Genomic DNA, 20,621 nt, shown 5'->3' with positions numbered 1-20,621 from the left:
CACAGGTTAAAACAGCCGTATCCAAAGCCAAAAATACAACTTCAATTGGACCAGACGGTGTCCCAGGCTGTGTCTTACATGAGCTCCAAAATGAACTAACCCCTCACCTAAACACACTGTCCAAACTCAGCCTCTCTGCAGGCTACATACCCATAGAGTAGTGCACAGCCACAGTTATCCTGCTCCACAAAGGTGGAGCTACAACGGACCCCATGAACTATCACCGTATAAGCCTGACTAGTCTGGTCTGCAAGGCTATAGAGAACATCATCATGGAACTCATTAGCAGAGACATTGGGAACCTCCAAACATTGGACCCTACCCAGTTTGGTTTTGTTAAGGGCAGATCATGCTTCCTAAACCTGGTGGACTTCTTTGAGACAATTACCAAGGCTTTAGACAAGGGAAAGGAGGTCCACACAGCCTACCTAGAACTCACAAAGGCTTTTGACACCTTTCCCCATTCTAGTATTATAGACAAGCTCACCAGCCTGAACATAAACCCCTACATCATGAGATGGGTTGCCAGTTGGCGCATGGATAGAACCCACACAGTGAGAGTTGAAGGCTCTGGGTCCGACTCTAAACCAATTACAAGTGGCGTACCTCAGGGCTCAGTCCTGGGACCCCTCCTGTTCGGTATATATTTCTCAGAGGTACAGGCAAGCACAGGAGGACTATGGCTGAACAAGTTTGCAGATGACTGTACACTGGGGGCCATAACTGACTCTCTAGCTGATACAGACATCCTCCAGAAGGGTCTCACTGAGATGGATACCTGGTGTCAAAATCATGACCTCAAGCTAAATGCCAAAAAGTGCATAGTCATCCCCTTTGGAAAAAACAAAGTACCCGCGTGAACTACCACATATGTGGAAGTCCCCTAAATACAGAAAATGTAATAAGGGATCTGGGGACTCAAGTAGATAGTAATCTCTCCTTTGATAATCATATTGCCAAGGTGGTTAGAAAATCCTTCTATGTGGCCCACTTAATCACAAAAAGGTTTGCATCTAGAACAAAAGAGGTTATTATGCCCCTCTATTCATCACTCATCAGACCCATCACAGAGTACAACGCCCCATTTGGGATGTACCTTACAAGACACCTGCAACAGCTGGAAAGACCACAGAAGTACCTCACCAAGAGGATTACTGGCCTCAAACAGATGCCCTATGCAGCCCGACTGAAGAAACTCCAGCTGTACTCAGTTGCATACCGCTTACTCAGAGGTGATCTCTGCCTGACATACAAGGCCATGTCCAACCCAGAATTGATGGACATGCTCCACCTAAAAAAAACAAATCCCCAAGAGCCACACACTCTAGGGATCAAACCTCAGCACAACGATAGATAGGACATGCTGGAGGGATAGATTCCTGTCCCAGAGACTCTCCATGCTTTGGAACAGGATTCCAATCTACATTAGGCAGAGCCCCTCACTAACACTCTTCAAGAGAAACCTTGACGAGTGGATGGGAAACAGAAAATATACCCCGGGGATCACTGCAGTAGCTCTGCTGGACAGAGGCACAGGGAACTAATGGCTCTGCTGGACAGAGGCACAGGGAACTAATCTAAGGGGGCAGCAAAAGCCAACACATTCTGGCTAGGCTTATAGATGCCCTCAGGCAGATAGTCTAGTACTTACCTATGAACCTATAAGATGGGCCAAGCAAAACATAGCTTTAAAGCAAAACAGCTACTGTCAACATTTACTTGTCTCCCTTTAATTTAGCTGTTTTATGTTGCTTAAAATTAAGGATCGCAGAATTACAGTAAGGAGCCAAGTTAATATATGATTTTGACTGTGTATCACACTGTCATTTATTTTTCCTGTAGTATATTTATTTTCCTAGATCATTGCCTGGCAAATACCATTATAAAGGTTTGCATTACCTCATACCATCTTCAGTTTTTATTCTTGTTTTAGGACAGTCATCTGTGATTCACATTATGAGTACTCTTCTGATCACATTTATAAATTTTACAAAGCTGAAAAGTATACCAAATTCTTGCTTGCTATTTTTTTTCTGTTGTTGTAGCTTATGAGTAATACAGTTATTGCTCAAGTAATTACTAAGAAGTTAAAGGGCTAATACTCATAGTTCAGGGCTTTGCATTTTCTTAGCAGTAATATATGAATATACAAATCATGGACTTTCAGGATGAATACATAAATGTCCAGGCCTTTTTATAAACATGCCTCATATCAAAAAAGCATAAAATGCTTAAAGCATAAGAAATAGGGGCTGGTACACATATAAGGGGTGTTACACTTTTACATATCAGTAGAGGTCACAGAGATGAATCTGTAATGAGCCTATTTGCATACCAAACATGTAAATGGCCCTGAGCTTACACCAGCAAGCAGCAACTTAACACAAGAATATGGAGATGTGAGAGGAAGGTAAAAGACTTAATTTGGTTTTGGGGCATGCTTGTGTTTACATGGGTAGACTGCTGAAGGGGTCATTGGGGGAAATATTTCATTTGCAGTCAGCAAATTGCTTGTGCATACATGGGTAGACTGCTGAAGGGGGTCACTGGGGGAAATTTTTCATTTTATCAGGGACTTGCTTGTGCATACACGGGCAGACTACTGAAGGGGTCATTGGGGGAAATGTTTCATTTTGATGTGAAAGAAATGTTTGTGCATATATGAACAAACTACTGAAGGGGTTGTTGGAGGAAATTAATAATTTGAGTTAGTGAAGTGCTTGTCCATACATGGGCAAACTACTGAAGGGGTCATTAGTGGAGGTGTTCATTTTGATGTCAGGGGAGTTCTTGTGCATACATGGGTAGACTACTGAAGGGATCAGTGGGGGAAGTGTTTTATTTTTGTAGTTGTTCATACTTGGACATAATGCTGAAGTAATCAGTGGGGGAAATGTTTCATTTTGATGTCAGGGACATCCTTGTGCATACTTGGGCAGACTACTGAAGGTATAGTTGTAGGAAATGTTTGATTTGATGTCAGGGAGGTGCTTGAGCATATAGGGGCAGACTACTGAAGGCATCAATGAGGGAAGTGCTTCATTTTGGTGCTTATGCATACTTGGACATAATGCAGAAGGGATCAGTGGGGGACATGTTTAATTTTTGTACTTGTCCATACTTGGGCAAACTGCTGAAGAAATTGGTGGGGAAATGTTTCATTTTGGTGCTCGTGCATACATGGATATATTGCTGAAGGAATGAGTTTGGAAATGTTTCATTTTGGTGCTTCTGTATACTTGCGCATACTGCTGAAGGGATTGGCAGGGAAATGTTTCATTTTATTGCTTGTGCATATTAGATCATATTGCTGAAGGGACTGATACTGGAAGTGTTTCATTTTGGTGCTTGTGCATACCTGGAGAAACTGCTGAAGGGATCATCGGGTAAATGTTCCATTTGGTGCTTATACATGCTTGAACAAACTACTGAAGGTATTGCAGGGCAACTTTGTGGATTGCAACTCAGATATGAAAGGCGAAGTACCACATTTAACAAGGGATGAGCTTACTGCATGGATACTGGACTATGAATTGCAAGAACACCGCATTAGTATACATTACTTTACAAATTTTCAGATTTACATCTCATTATACTTAAGGCCTTTTGAATTAACGTAAATGGCCACTATGAATGTCGCTATTGCTACACTTATTAGTGAACATCATGGAGACTCCTATCACATTTGCACAAATGACTATGAATACCGGCCGGAGTGCTGCTGTCATTCTTAGCAAACTTAGCAAGCATGTTGGTGGTAGACAGACAGGCTAAAAAGATTATCATGTTCAGTATATATTTTTTCAGTTGAGGCAGCACATAATAGCTAAAAAATATGACTTCTCAGATATTTATATAACTCTTTATATATATATATATATATATATATATATATATATATATATACAGATCTATGTCAGTTGATTGAGTTTTCATTAAAAAAAAACACAAAAATCTATCTTTTTTTTATGGTTTTGCAGGGGGCAAGCCCCCATGCACCCCCACCACCCACTAGTTATATATACCAAGTCCAAGACTGTACTACTTTGAGGAAAATGGTAAATTTCCTGATCCTTACTGTACCGCAATCTCCATTCAAAAGCTTCAGGTTTTCAGAAATTCTATCATATCATCTCACTGATATGAATTTTGATTTTCTGAAAACTCAATCAACTGATAGGGATATATATATATATATATATATATATATATATATATATATATATATATATATATATATATATATATATATATATATATATACATACATACATATATATATATATATATATATATATATATATATATATATATATATATCTTTTACTTACCTTACAGTACTGTAAACACTGTCACTATTTCTGGGAGTGCACAAAACATCCGCCATATTACTTTAGATACATCCAATAAAAATGTAAAGAGACATATCCTCATTTAGAAATACTACAACACTACTTTTTACACTACTACTGCTATTCTGACAGTCTGCACTTTAAGTTATTGTTTTGTTTATTTTTTTTTTATCGCAAGCAATTCACAGGTGAAGGGAAACACACATCACATCTATGGCTTAAAATTCAGTATTTTGAAATTCAGCATTGTAAGCTTTCAGTATAATGAGACTCAGTCAATTGAGTTATCATTATTTTAAAAATTAGGTATTGTGCTCTCAGTCAAATGAAATTGAATATCTTGAGTTTTCAGTCATGTGAAGTAGACCCCTATATATATATATATATATATATATTATATATATATATATATATATATATATATATATATTTTTTTTTTTTTTCCCCAGGACAGTGCTGTGATTAATACTGACCAGTTTCAAGCTCAGCCCAGGTGAAATACAAACATTTCTCAAACAATAAAGGGAGGAATGTAAGCAATAACAGAGTAGTTCAGATTAGTTACACAGAAAAATTAAATCTGTGTATGTACGTTATAGTAATATGCAATATTTACTTTAGTTGCTAAAGTGGGTCAACCTTGAGTAATTCTGTAAGAAGGAAGAGAAGTAGAAAGGAGGTAGAGATAGTGTGTTAGGTGAAAGGTCCTGCGTTGAAGTATCATCATTTGTCTTGCAATGGGAGTAAATGGCTGAAATTAAAGTAGTTTGTAGTTTTGGGATCAGTAGGTTAAAGCTTTGATTTATAGGTAGTCATTTGGCTTTTTCTATGGTGATACAGTGATGCTTATGGATGAGTGAGGTTGCAGTGAACCTGCAGATGTTGCTGGAGATTGTCTAAAGCACGGTAGCATTTTTCTTGGAGGCATATGCAAAAATTGGAAGTCTGTGTTCTAGCTAAGAGAGGAGAACTCCTTTGCTAATGGTTGCTCTGCTGGTTGCGATAGAAAAAGGGAGATATTTTTGGCCAAAAGAGTAGAGAGTTTATTTTTGCTGTCATTCTGCCTATGTGGAAATTGAAATATAGAGATTGCTCAAACCATAATCCTAGGTATTTGAGTTTTTCTGATCATATCAACCAATTTGTTAATGATAGTTATAAAACCTTTGGCTGTATCAAAATATAACATTTATGAAGTCTAGGAAGTTATGAAACTATTGTTTGTTAGTTACATTAGACCCACACTAGAGTATGGAATAATAATATGGAAATCTTGTAAGAAAACTAGCATGACTGGATTGGAAAGAGCACAGCAGGACTATACCAAGGGCATCCATGGATGTAAACATGTGACTGTTTAAGTTATGATGAAAGATTAGTATATCTGACCTTGTACATGGTCTTATTTAGATATTTAAGAGGAGACATTAGTCAACTTTATAGGGCATTTAGAGGAATGTTTACATAATCAAAGAGTAGTAGAGAATCACACTACAACCTGCACAGGAGATTATATAGGAGTGAGAGATGTACTAATTGCTTCTCTGAAATAGTAGTTGATGCCCAGTATAGACTACCAAATTATATTAAAGGAAGCAATTGTTTAGATATTTTATTTGGCTGTTTGGGTATATTGACAGGCTAAAAGGGTCTTATTACTTGTGCCTGAAATATATGTATGTATGTAAGCCAACAGAGAAATTTTCAAAAGGAGAAAGCACGTGAATTTGCAACAAGGCATAGACATTTAAAATGTAAGTCTATTTATATTTAAAAGGTTGTAATAAAATCTGCTGTATTTATATAGCTGTACTCAGTCAAATGACATTCTCATGCAGTTCACGAATTCAAAATATAAATCTATTTTAATGTTCAACATGTATTTAGGCTCAAGACCCATCTAGGATCATGTAAAGAGCTCTAGGTACAAAAATTGTGCCATTTTAAAAGCACTTAATTTGACTGGTAATTTAATAGCAGTTGGTATCCTACTGTATGCTGTTGCAACTGTAATATGGAATTAATTCTACTTTAAACTTCTATTATAGCCTTCAAGTTTCAACATCTAGTTGTTGTTTCTGGTATTTACAGTGTGACTCATTACTTCCATACCCAAGATGCTTTTAAGATTTTCTTCTTTTGAAGTCTTATATGTAAATATCAGATATTTTCTCAGTATTCTGGAGTATGTCGAATATAATTTTAATTCAGATAACCTTTATTGGTATGATTTTTCAAACGCTGATAGATCTTAGTGTAGTGTTTCTGCAGTTTTCCCATCTTATCAAGATATGCCCTAGTTAATGCATAAAACCTCAGTCCATATTCCAATAAATGTCTAACAATTGCCTTATACAGTGGTACCAAGAATTGTATATTACTTGATGAACTTGTTCTAGTGATTTGACTTATAGTAGAATAATGTTCCTGAAATTCAAGTTAATATGAAATTTAATGCTCAGTTTGTTTGACATTAGAATGCCTAAAATTTATAGTCTTTCTTTTCCATTAAAAATTGTCCATTTATTGTATATGGATAATGTTTATTTTTTGCCCCAATATGTAGTACTGTGCATTCATTTTCATTAAACCTTACGTTATTTTCCTTGGTCAAGATAAATGACTTATCTAAGTATACTTGAAGTTGTTTATATTCATTGATTCCTGTAACTATATTGCCAGTTTTTGAATAATTGGCAAGTCTGTGTTCCCAGCATTTTTCTTTTGTGGGCATAGTATTAATAAAGATGTTGAACAACACAGGACCCAAAGGTGAGTCGTGTGGCAGAATCTTTTTAGTTGAAAGCCCTTTGCGATACTTCCTCTGACTTTAACACTTGAATATCTGTTAACCACTTGTATATCCAGTTCACAATATAATTATTGATTCAGCATTTTATAATACCTTATGAAATTGTATCAATTTATTTTTTGAGATCCAGGTACATTACCTCAGTTAGAATACCAAAATTCAAAGCCTCTATTACTGTTATACAAAAAGTTATTAAATTTGAAGTGTAAGCTCTTTCTTGTATACTGTCTTTCAACAATATTTCTAACAGAACCCTTTCAAACTCTTTGCAAAATATAAATACTAGACTAATTGGCTTATAGTTAGTACACTCAATGAGTGCCCCCTGTTAAAAAGAAACAAAATAATAGCCCTTGTCTATATGCCCAAGATGTAACCAAATGTCATCAATTCCTAATATATATATATATATATATATATATACATATATATATGGTAGGCTGGGTGCTAACTATGTATCAGATTTCATTATAAAGATAATTTGGTTGTAGTTTTGGTGAAAACCTTTCCAGAGCCTTTGTGCAGCTTCCGTATTTGTTGAGTCTACCTGCTGTATGTTCTGCCCAGGGTATATACCAAGGGAAGACTATAGCAAGTGTACTTAACTCAGCAGCACTGGGGTTAATACTACTTCTGAGGTAGCAGCTTGAGATTAATGCTACTCATTTGCTTTTGATGAGAGAAGAAGCTAAGGATCATTGATTCCTAGCTGCATGCAGCTGTGCTGATATTAGCATTATCTCCACTATCAGATGGCTCCTCCAGTAATCATTTCTAAACCTTGTAGGTGCTGCTTCCAGTTTCAGCTCACATTAGTAAGAATATAGAGCCTTGGATTTGCACTTTCCAACTATGTATGTAGCCAGCTTGGTTGAAATGGGCATCCAGAGACACTGTAGCAATTGTCTCACTTTTACTGACTACCACCTACTGCTTATACAAACTGACACAGTGTGTAAGAGATGTAGCTATTTATTGCTATTAGAGACAAAACTCTCACACAAAGACATTGCAGATAACATGCTGGTTGTCAGTACCACAAAATGCTTCACCAAACCTATCACACACAGATCAGGCTAAAAATAGACCTACATATGCTGAGGCTCTTAAATGTAACCTATCTAAATCACAAAGGCATCCTAAATATAACCTCAGAAAAGTACCCTCAGCAACCTCACAAACACACAACATAGGCAGCTAACAGTCACAGTGCCTCAGTTTAAAAGCCCATAGGGCAAACCTGCACACAGTCTCATCTGTAAGGCTATTGAATGGATCATTATGGAATTAATAAATAAGCACATTATAGTCATAGGTAACTCCATTGTGAGACATACTGATACACCACTCACCAGGCGAACATGCTATACCACATCATGTAGGCACACAGGTCCTTGCATCTAAAGTACATAAATGACTGAGTCACACTACATTTAGATGTAAATGACTTGAGATGCACCTCTCTGGTCTATATGAAGGGAGACATGATGGATCTCTCTGAATATGTGTCTGAGGCAGGTATGAACCTAGCCTTTAGCAGCATTTTTACTATCACCAAGAATGATGCCTCAAAAATTATTGACTTTAACAAGTGGCTTAGCTTCTCTTGTCATTCAAAGGGGCTGCAATATATATCAGCCTGAGCGGAGATGGTAGATAGTCCAAACTGCTTTACCAAGGATGGCCTGCACCTATTACCCCAAGGCTTTTGTATAAATGTTAAAACCTTGTCCGCTCCTATAGTTACATTTTTAAGGCAAAAGCTCAAAAGCTTCCAACATAAAGCAGAATCCATATAACATAAAGGTATTGCTGCTCTACAATTGGAGACTTAAAAAACTCTACTCCTTACAAGCATTCCTTACTTTGGAAAACATAGATATATGCATTGTCACAGAGAACTGACTCAAAACCATTAAGGGCATCACATTGGTGCAAGGTTTAGTGTCTATCAGTTGGTTCAGGCCCACTGCACTAGGTGAAGGCACTAAAGGTGGTGATGTCTCTGTATTTCTAAGCGCTCATCCACATCCAGCTTACCATTAACAGGACCCTTTATCATATCATGGATAACTACAGAAGCCCTTCTATAGCCACCTCAGCCTATAACTTGTATGGAGTCCCTTTGCATTAAGTCAAACATCATTCTCCTAGGAAACTTCAACTACTTCTCCATTAACTCAAAAAAGTATTCATCTTCTAACATATCTACCCAGGGATTTCTGGACTGCATCAGTACAAAGTCTCTGGATCAGTTAGTCCACACCCCAATCAGGTATGATAAAATCCTTGACTTGGTCCATATCAGTATAGGATAGCTCTGTGGCTTACCATTTGTCACTCCCTCCGCTGTCAAATTGGAGCACTAATCAGTCACATTCACCTTAAGACTAAAGTTATAATCATCCTGTAATACCGCAGTGTTCAGAGATCATGCCAAGGCTGATCTACTAAAACTGAGGGATGACCTGGTTAAATGCAGCACCCCCTTCCAATTTAATGACCCAACTATTTATGTGGAATACTTATTGCCAAATTCTCTGCACACGTGAATAGCATGATATAATAATATGATATAAAATAAAAAAAACTATGGTGGAACCTAAATATAAACAGTTTCTATAACAAAATTAAAAAAAAAACTCATTGCAAGTAAAAATAAATGCAAGTCTCTAGATGCAAAATATCTCTTGAAAAACTTAACAGGGGTTTCTGGACCCTGATCAAATGAATCAAAACCATATATCAAGTGAATATAGCCACCCCAGCAAAGGAGAACCACACAGCCTTCTAAGCCTCAGAAATAGTGCGCAGCACTGAGCAAAGCTAATAGTAAATGATATCACATACTTGGAACTAGTGGACATAGCTAATCTACTAGTGGATACATTTAACTCCAACTTCACCCCCTCTCCTCACCTACATACCCCAATCTCATGCCCACATCTTTTACCTCCACCTCAAATCTCCCATAAATAGGTCCTCAAGACAGTATCCAAGTCAAAAAACACTGCTTCTTTGGGGCTAGACATTCTACCAGTCTGCTTACTGGATAAATAAAAACAGGACTTGCCAGCCTCAAAACAAGCTTTGTGCTAGACAATTGGAGGACAGCAATTGTCATTCCCTTGAATAATGGTGGGGCATCGACAGACCTGTGAAGTTATAGACCCATACTTCTGTAAGGCTATGGAATGGATCCATTATGTAATTAAAAATAAGGATGTAGGTAAGCTACAAATTCTAGACCCAAGCCAGTTCAGATTTGTCAGTGGCAGATGTTGCCTACTTTACCTGGTTAACTTCTTTATGAAGGTTACTGAAAAAGTGGATGGGGGTAATCAGTACACACTTCATGTCTTAACCTTGTTAAGACATCCAATACCATCTCATGCTCCATTATTATTTTAGCTAAATGTTAATCCCTATATAACTCATTGGATAGAAAACAGGCTTAGAAACAGAACCCAGGAAATTAGTGTAGGCATTTCTATCTCCTCCAAAAGATTTGTCACTAGTGGTTTATCCCAGGGTTCAGTCATTGAGCCACTCCTCTGTGGCATTTACTTCTCAGAGATCAAAGCTACTTTTAAGGATTATGCTGACCATGTTTGCAGAGGGCTGCAAATTTGGTGCCATCATAAACTCTCCATAGGACACCAAGGTTCTCCAAGAGAATCTTTACCAAACTAATACCTGGTGTCAAAACAATGGAGTTAAACTAAATGCCAATAAATGTATAATGGTATCCTTTGGTAAACTAAAAATCCCTTGTACCTATCACATTGATAACACACCCCTGAAAATGTATCTAGAAGTTAGGGACCTTGGAACCTACATAGACAATGAACTGTCCTTCAATCACCATATACCCTCTGTTGTAAGAAAGTCCTTTTTCATTGCACGGCTTATTATTAAGGGTGTAGCACCCAGGCATTCTACTGTATTCTGCACTCATCAAGCTGATCATTGAATACAGTGCCCTCTTCAGTATGTACCTGTCCAACAGACACAACATGAATACCCACAACTCTTTCTTACAAGGAAAATCAAGGGTCTAAATCATCAAATCTATACGGACCATCTCAAAGCCTAGTCGCTCTTCTTAGTGTCATACAGACATCTGTGGGGTGATCTCTGCCTCATGTTCAGAGCCTCAACAGGCCCTATCATGTCAGAACTATTGTACATTTGCAAGTCCAGTGGGGGCATAAATACCTACTCATGAGTTCTCCGTCTCTTTTGCAATATTAAATGGAACATTTTGGAGGGATAGATATGAATCACAGAGAATGCCAATTATTTGCAATTATTTTCCTCTCTATATAAATCAAAGTATTTCTCTTACACTATTCAAACATAATCTGGACAAATGGATGGATAACCACAAATTCACTCCTGGTTTAACAGTCTTGTTCCTCATAGATAGGGGAAACGTGCAAATGCTTTACTCATCTCTGGGTTATTCATACTTAAAATGTAAGGGCTAAGACTTCATAGGAATGTATGGCTAGGCTTCTAAAGATACTCAGAAATCAATAGCCTGGTGAGTACCTATGAACCTATGAACCATCATATCACATCCTTTTCTATCTTACAGCTTATATCTAAAGGCATACTGTCCAGATCCAGGGATGGAATTGTTCCATTGCACTCGACACTCTTTTGGCCGATCATTGAATATAATGCCCCTTTCTGTATGTACCTGTCCAATCACTTGATACAAATGGAAAGACCACAATGCTTTCTCACATAAAAAAAGAAAAACAAGGGCCTAAATTATAAAAACTATGCCTTGTTCATCTTTTCAGTATCATATAAACTACTTATGTGTGTCACCTATAGAGCTTCCACAGAATTTATTCTGTCAGCCCTATAGCATATTAACAAGTGCATTGATATCGTAAACATCCATTCAAGGGATCTCAATCTCTTTTTCAAAATAACAAGAATATGTTGTAGGGAAAGGTATGCATCACAGAGAATACCGTTTCTATGGAGCCATCTTGCACTACACATAAAGCATAGTACATCTCATACTCTTTTCAAATGTCATTTGGATGAATGGATAGGTAACTGCAAATATACCCAAGGTTAAGCACCCCTGTCTCTCATGAACAGGAAAAACATGTATATGTCCCAACAAATCCTTGTTCAGCTAGTCTATTCATATGCAAAATATAAGGGCTAAAAATTCCCATGGGAATGTAAGGCTGGGCTTCTTAAAATCCTTACAGATCATAAACCTATGAACAACATTTCCTATTTATTTTTGCTTTTCTGACATATGTGTTATACTTGTCACATGATCTTAGTATACAACATTTCATGTTTTACCAAAGAAAATGTCCTCTTCTGTTCTCAGAAATACTTGTTCCTGTGTGCTAACGTATCCAAACTAATTGACCATCATGGCGTCCTCTTTCTTTCCTACCTAGTTTGTATTTGCTTCCAGTATTTATTCCTTAACCAACTTCCATAGTTTAGAATTCAGAATATCCCAACATTCATTTATTAATTTATTAGAACATTCTAATTTCTATTTCCAGGTTATTAGTTCTTTATTTATTAAATCATAATTTCCCTCATAGAACAAACAGATAGGAATTGGTAACTTTGTTAACTTAGTAACAAATTGTATGGAAAATACATGAAATAGATACATTACTTGCAGGTTTATTCTTCAGTGCCACTTTGTAGCCTTTTACATGGCAGATTAATTAATTAATTTTCCAGTTTGAATTAGTGACCCCTTTCAAATGTCATGATCTTTTGGAAGAAGGTGACACTGTTCAATATCTAGGCAGAAATTCAAGAAATACACAACACCATATTATGTACTAGTTTTGCAGATTAAGTATGACATAGATGCATTTCATTATAGCAATAACCCACGCCTGGGTGTGGGTAATGCTAAATTTACCCACGGTTGGCGTGGTTTGGTCTCGAGGGCAAAGCCCGTGGGACCAAACAAAGCCAACCATGGGTAAATTTAGCATTACCCACACCCAGAAGTGGGTTATTGCTATTATACCATGACATTATTTAAGAAAAGAAACTATTACTTTTCTTAAATAATGGCATAGTATAATGCCTGTTTGCTGCCCTTCCGCAGATGTCTGGCATCCGCGGCAGTTCTGATGTACTGAGCGCCTGCGCAGTACATCAGAGTTGTGAGCAAGCTGAGAAAGCAAGATCTCCGTTGCTTTTTAGTGTTTCTATGTTAAATGAGTTTAACATAGCGAGACAGTTTTAAAATAAGCAACGGAGATGTTCGTTGCTTATTTTAAAACTGTCTCGCTATGTTAAACTCGTTTAACATAGCAAAACACTAAAAAAAAGCAACGGAGATCTTGCTTTCTCCGTTGTTTGCTATGTTAAATGGGTTTAACATGCGAGACAGCTTTAAAATAAGCAACGGAGATCTCCGTTGCTTATTTTAAAGCTGTCTCGCTATGTTAAACCCATTTAACATAGCGAGACAGTGTTTTAAAAAAACGAGTTATACTAATGGAAAAAAGTCCGGGCGACCGGACCTTTTTCCATTAGTATAACTCGATTTACAATGGGCACGCTGGCCAATCAGCGTGCACGTTTTGGGGGGGTCATGGTATAATATTTGTGTTTTGCATGAGCGTGATGCTGAAGTTTGCAGAATAATTTGCCATTCATGTTTTCCTGAAATGTGTTCCCTTGAACTGGGAAAAGAAGTAAAAAAAGAAAAAGAAAGAGCCTTGAATTGTTAAGCTTTTGCGTTTCCCTTCTTTTTCAGGAGTGTGGGAACAGCATTCAAACTGGTAGAAATATGAGATAGACTTAAGTGCTCCTTTTGATGATAAAGAGTGGAAAATAATCAGAGCCCAGAGCTGCTTTCAGAATAGTTGAGACTGCTATCAGTGTATTTTAGTTCTCATACCACACATCACTGCACTTAACAAGACCAGAGCTCCTTTATCTCCATTGGAAACTGACCAGTACAATGAGAGTTAATCCAGTGAAAAATATAAATAAATATAAATGAGGCAGAATGTGTGCAATTAACCTGTTCTATTTGACTGCTACTAAAAGTAATCTGTGAAGTTTCTAAATGTATCTTAAAACAGTTGTATTAAGTTTATCATGCTTAACCTTTCTGATGACTACCTATTGCTCCAAATGAAGAATTATTTGCTTTATATGAAGGTGGTGGAAAAGTTGGAGATGTGAATTTCTTTCTGCTCTGCTTCATGTTCATCTGTGTTTTTATACCCATTTGGTTTTATGCATGCTCTCAATGAAATATTAATGATTAAAGAATTATTATTAGTTTTTTTTCTTTATCAGGTAAACTTTTCTGTTTAATCGTAGTTATTTACCATTTTTAGTTAGGTCTGCTGACCTGTTCATTTAACAAAATGCACAGCAGACATTAAAACAACCTGGAACAACACAATGAAGGAAAAAGGAAGTCTTCAGAGCCTAGTGCCGTTAAAAGCTTTAATCGCAACAATAAAATTACAACATTAACGCTTTCATCCCCCGAGTGTCAGGACTTCTTCAGAACACAGAAAATACAAACTACCCTCCTTATATCCTCAACATCCAAGTAAAATGGGTGGCATATCAAAATCCATCCTGACCACTCGTTTAAATTTTGTGCCATAGCCCAGGTAGTAATAGGGGACCAGGGGGGAGCTACTGATGACTTTTTAGAATATTTAGAGTTAAACTGGTAAGTCAAAACTAATCCCTCCCAACCCCCTGGCCTAAATGAGAATATTTCGATCACTAGCCTGCTCAAGTTAAAGGCCTGCTATTTTTATGAAGTTAGGGACAATACTGATATTAGGTACAAATTGGACAGGGATTTATGTTTTCACTATTTTTCTTTATTCAATGTATTCTTTGGATATGTTTTGTGTCTTTTATAGGATTTTATTGGGTGTCTTTTGTATTGTACACATTGCTTTTATGTTATGTTTTTAGTATGTTTTGTAAGCAACAACTTGGCAAGGTATATTTTTAAGTATTGTTTAGTCTTTTGTAGTATTCTAATTAGAAACCACTTGTTAATTACCAGTATGGAGCCGCCCATTTTACCTGGATATCGAGTATATAAGGAGGGTAGTTTGTACTTTCTGTGTTCTGAAGAAGTTCTGACACTCAGGGTACGAAAGTGCTTAACTTTGTCATTTTATTGTTGTGATTAAAGCTTTTAACAGCACTTGGCTCTGAAGACTTTCTTTTTCCTTCATTGAACTATTCATTTAAGCCATATATTAACACACTACATCAAAAACCATATGTCTGTCACTATTTATCTCTTCAAGATATGTTGCTAATGCTGACAGTATGTTTGCGATGGAATTTCATTACAACTTAATATTTCAATAAAATGTAACTGTTTCTGATGAATTCTACTCTACAGAGTATTACTAGATCAGCAAGTAACAGTGATTCGCTTTTCTGTTTCACAGGCCAATATATTCCTGCGAGTGTTGAACTTGTCCTACAATGGGTTTGGAAAAGAGGAAACAGCTGCACTTGGTGAAGCTCTCAAGGTTAACAATGTTCTTGAAGAACTTAATATTAGGTAACTTGAATGACAGACTAATAAAAGACAAAAAGGAAATTAATTACAGTAGAAATTTGTTATTGTTGAATTGAAAAAGTTGCAATACATCAGAACACACCTTGGATAGCCCTACAGTTTCTTTTGTAGCCTATGTGAGAAGCCATCCAATAACATTTATGCAATAAGGCAGGGAATATTCATGTATATCTTATGTAGAGCCAGTAAAACGTAATATGCACAGTAAGTGTGGGACTACATTAACTATTAAAACATTTAAGATGAAAACTTAGGCGTGAGATTTTTTAATTGGATGGACATCCGGAATCACTACTCTTGACTATTGTGGTAGGTTAGATTATTGACTATTTCTGAGTCATAAAGGGCCACATTAGTCTTGTATAGTGAAACTCTACACATTTATGCTTGCTAACAGATCATTTTTAGAGAGCTGTATCAGCAATCGTGCAGCTCTGAATATTCTCCCTCATCCCCTTATGTTGCTAAACCTTGTCACATTAAGTAATGTCAGACTCTGCTGACCAAGTGATACTTCCTCACTCCCACTCACTGGGCTATAGCTGTGATTGTCAGACCACCTTGGCTGGATAACAGCTTTGTGCACTCCAGATATCACTGAGCCAGTCATTACAGTTACAATTATTCTTTGGTGGTGCTGTGCTCTACCTCCTTCAGAACAGATGGCTTAGTGGTAGTCAGACCAAATGGCTTAGTGGTTAAGGTCTTCACCTCCCCTGCACAAGGTACAAGATTCAATCCTGACCTCTGACCAGCACCTGTTTGGAGTTTGCATGTTCTCCCTGTGTCTCCGTGGGGTTTCTCCCATGTCCTAAAAACATGCTGAGTGTTTCCATCTCAAACTCATCAATGAATGGAGCTGTAGGCAGCAGCACAGACTCTACATGGTGCCCTATAGGGGGAAGAATTGTACAGACCACCCACTTTGAGCATCTACTGTGGTGCACAGTATCCTCAAGATAGGAGAACACAGATCACAGACTGCGTGCCGTGGTAGGGCTAGCCATTCAACGGTGTAAAATATGGTTCTAGCTGATTCGGTCATGTTGACTAATGTCACCAGAAATGGGCATGGGTAGTTACCGGTGATAAGTGGGTTGAGGACCCAGCCTACTCTCACCCACACCAGGGACCCTTGCTAACAGTTGGAGGGGTACATGTGCCGCTATTGGCCAGTGTGTGCCTCCCATAAAGCCCAGCAGCCCTGGGCCAATAAGCTACTGGCTGGCCAGTGTCTAGTTGCCCAGCCTGGGTTACCTGGGATAGCTCTGTTGAACAAAACTGGGTGTAAAACCAAGCAACCTGCCAAACATGAACTGAGAATTGCTACGCATAATGTAGGTTCACTGACAGGATGCAACTTGGAAGTGGATGACATGATGACACAGCAGAGGCTGGACATCCTATGTATCCAAAAGATGAGATGGAAGGGCAGTACAGCAAAGCCGCTTGGCTTGGGATCCAGACTTTGGTGGGGGACAGGCTAGAAATGGTGTAGGAATTGTGGTGAGAGAGAGGTTTCAGGAGGCAGTGAGGGATGTCATCAAAATTAATGACAGACTCATGGCAATCCGACTCCAGTGTAATGACAGGGCAGTTTCCATAATCTCAGCATATGCTCCACAGGTGGGTTGTGATAGTGAGGAAAATAATGCATTCAGACAGCAGTTACAGGACCTACTACATACAGCAGGACAACATGAATTGGTGTTGACAATGGGTGACTTGAATGCACATATCAGGACAGACAGAACAGGATATTAGGACTGCCTGGGACCACATGGGTGGGGTAACAGGACTAAAGAAGGAGAAGCCATTCTAGACTTCTCTCTGGCAAAGGGCTTGATAATAACCAACACATGGCTCAGAAAGAGAGACAGTCACAAGATCACATACAAGAAGAGCCAACATGCAACTCAGGTAGACTTCCTCCTAGTAAGGATAAAGTACCAGGGTAGAATCCATGATTGCAAAGTCATCCTCAGTGAAACAGTCGGCCCACAGCATAAACCATTAGTTGCCACAATCAGCTGCAAGCAGTGGTCAGAGAAGGCTGTAAGGTCAACAGAGACCAGGCTGAAGACCTGGAAGTTGACTGGGAGAAAGTACAGCAGTTCAAGGAATTATCAGGGCTCTAGCACCCCAAGAAGAGGAAGAAATAGGTAGAGTTGAAGAGGAGTGGCAGCGTCTAAAAACAGCATATGTTAGGACTACAGAAAAGATATGTGGCCGAGTCAGGTAGGAAATTAGGTACATAAGGAAAGCTGGTGGTGGAATGCAGAAGTCCAGGAAGTCATCAAAAGAAAGAAGGAGTACAGGAAGAAATGGGAGAAAAGACTGACCAGGCCAGGAAGGACTACTGGTTGGTTAACAAAGAAGCTAAGAAAGAAGTTGCAATAGCAAAGGATAGGGCATCGGAGGCACTTTACCAACTTCTGGAAAGTGACTCAGGGGCACAAAGAAACTATATCAGGTTGCAAGGCAAAGACAGAAAGATAAAGAAGATAGTCAGACACCCTTCAAAAGGGATGCCAGCAACAACCTGCTTACCAGTCCACAGGACATCAAAGGCAGATGGAAGGAGTATTTCCAGCAGCTTCTGAGTGAAGAAAACCCCACAGAAACTGTACTGCCCCAGAAACAGCCTACGATGAGGAGCCCACCTTAAAAGAAGTAAGAACAGCACTAAGGAAGATGAAGTCAGGGAAAGCAGCAGGCTCAGATGAGGTCACTGCAGATATGATAAAGATGCTGGGTGAGATGGGGAGAAATGGCTCCTGAGGGTACTAATAGCAGTGTGAAGAGAAAGGCGTATCCCAGATGACTGGAGAATAAGCATACTTGTGCCAGTGTACAAGAACAAATGGGACATCCACAACTGTGGGCAGTACAGAGGGATCAAACTCCTACCACATTGCATGAAAGTTCTGGAGAGGGTGATTGATAAACAGATACGCAGAGTAGTAGAATGTAAGATGGGAGATGAACAGTTAGGATTCAGATCAGGATGCAGCACAATTGACCCAATGTTTGCATTGAGACAGATACTTGAGAAGAAGCTAGAAATGAGGACAGAGTCCAACTGGGCATTCCTAGACTTGGAGAAAGCATATGACAAGGTCCCAGGAAAGCTAATCTGGGCAGTACTGTGGTGGTTTGAAGTCCCGGAAACATTGGTAGAATTAGTGCAAGCTATGTACAAGGACCCAGTGACTCAAGTACGAACAGTTTTCAGCCTCACAGAAGGGTTCCCAGTGGGAGTGGGTGTACATCAGGGTTCAGCGCTGAACCCACTGCTGTTCATACTGGTGATGGACTACATTAGCAAATAGGTTGGAGGGGACAGATCAACAAAGTTGCTGTATGCAGACGATGTAGCAGTACAGGCAGACTCTGAGCTAGAACTTCAGCAAAGGATAGGAGAATGGAATGCAAATCTGAAGGCACAAGGGATGAAACTAAGCACAGATAAGATGGCAGTAATGGCAGCAAACTGAGGAAATCAGAAGATGTTGAGAATAGAGATAGAATGGAAGATAGTAGAACAGGTAAACAGCTTCAAGTATCTGGGATGGGTGGTTGAGGAGAAGGGTAGTCTGAATGAAGAGGTCAAAGCTACAGTCAGAGGGGCTGCAGCCAACTGGCATGGAGTATCAGGTGTAGTCTATGACAGAAGAATGCCAAAGAAGCTGAAAAGTAAGGTGTACAAGACAGTGGTGCAACTAGTACTACTGTATGGTACAGAAACCTGGGCAGTAAATGCAGAACAGTTGAAGAAGCTAGAGGTGATGGAAATTAAGTCCCTGAGAAAGGTGGTAGGATGCACACTGTGGGACAGATGAAGAAATGAGGACGTAAGAGCAGAAGCCAAATTAGCTTCAATTGCAGGAAAGATCAAAGAGAACAGATTATGGTGGTTTGGGCACATGTGTAGAAAAGCAGAAGACAATCTGGTGAGGAAGATTTGGAACAGACAGGAAGAAGGTTAGAGGAAGCAAGGATGTCCAGCAAAGAGGAGGATAGATTGTGTGAAAGAAGATCTGCGACAATCAGGCATGAGTGTTGAAGAAGGCAAGAGAGTGGCACTGAATCGAGAGAGTTGGCAACAGTTAACATGATATCCTGACCCCATGTAGAAAAAAATGGGGAAAAGGGGGCTGATGATGATGATGATGTGTGTATCTCCTTCCCCATTCATATCCTTAATGTGGTCTGAGAAACATGTGGTGATCCAGTGGTTACATCCCTCCACATTTCAATAACCCTGGGTTTTCCCCCAACAAAGCATCCAGTCCTTAAATGTTTGGGTGATTATAGTGATTTCTGATACAGTGGACAGTAGCAGCAGCACCTAGTACAGCCTTCATTACCCCACACTATCAGGTAATTAATGGGTGTTTTTTATACTTCCAATGCCCACAGTTGTGATCTTCAGATTGAACTATTAATAATAGCAAATGTGGTAGCATATATAGTAAGACTGGGGTTCAAAAACCATAAGCCCTTCTCTGCCTGTCTTAGACTATTCTCCCTTCTCAGAGGTACAGTGATCTCACATTTAGTATATATAGCGAACAGGGGAGTTTACAGGTAAACAAAACTCTATAAGAGTCAGTTTTGAAATTCACAGTTTTACCGTTTGAATAACTGTTTAATTTTCATAATATAATTAATCACTGTTGCTGTCCTCAAAGTTGTGATAAAGAATTGCAATTAACTAGCACAGATGAGTATATCCAAGAGTCATCCATTATTTCAGTGTGTCACTATAAGGGGCAGTTTGGCATTGGTGGGTGAAGAAATGCCATTAAACTATAATGGATCCTGCTTGCAGGATGGCACTTTGCAATAGCAGACTGGATTGAAG

General features: G+C 38.6%; 1 protein-coding gene across 2 annotated transcripts in view; it reads left to right on the top strand.

The window, feature by feature from the left end:
- Positions 1-20,621, top strand: part of LRRC74B (leucine rich repeat containing 74B) — a 346,726-nt gene that overhangs the window by 142,636 nt on the left and 183,469 nt on the right. For both annotated transcript variants that reach the window (XM_044068362.1, XM_044068361.1), the window contains exon 7: positions 15,621-15,736. In XM_044068362.1, coding sequence (XP_043924297.1) covers positions 15,621-15,736 — 116 coding nt within the window. The remainder of the gene's footprint in view (positions 1-15,620; positions 15,737-20,621) is intronic.

The sequence above is a fragment of the Protopterus annectens genome, chromosome 4.part0, assembly GCF_019279795.1.
Source record: "Protopterus annectens isolate FY-2018-M chromosome 4.part0, PAN1.0, whole genome shotgun sequence".
Lineage (NCBI taxonomy): Eukaryota > Metazoa > Chordata > Ceratodontiformes > Protopteridae > Protopterus > Protopterus annectens.
This window is presented reverse-complemented; position numbering and strand designations above follow the sequence as displayed.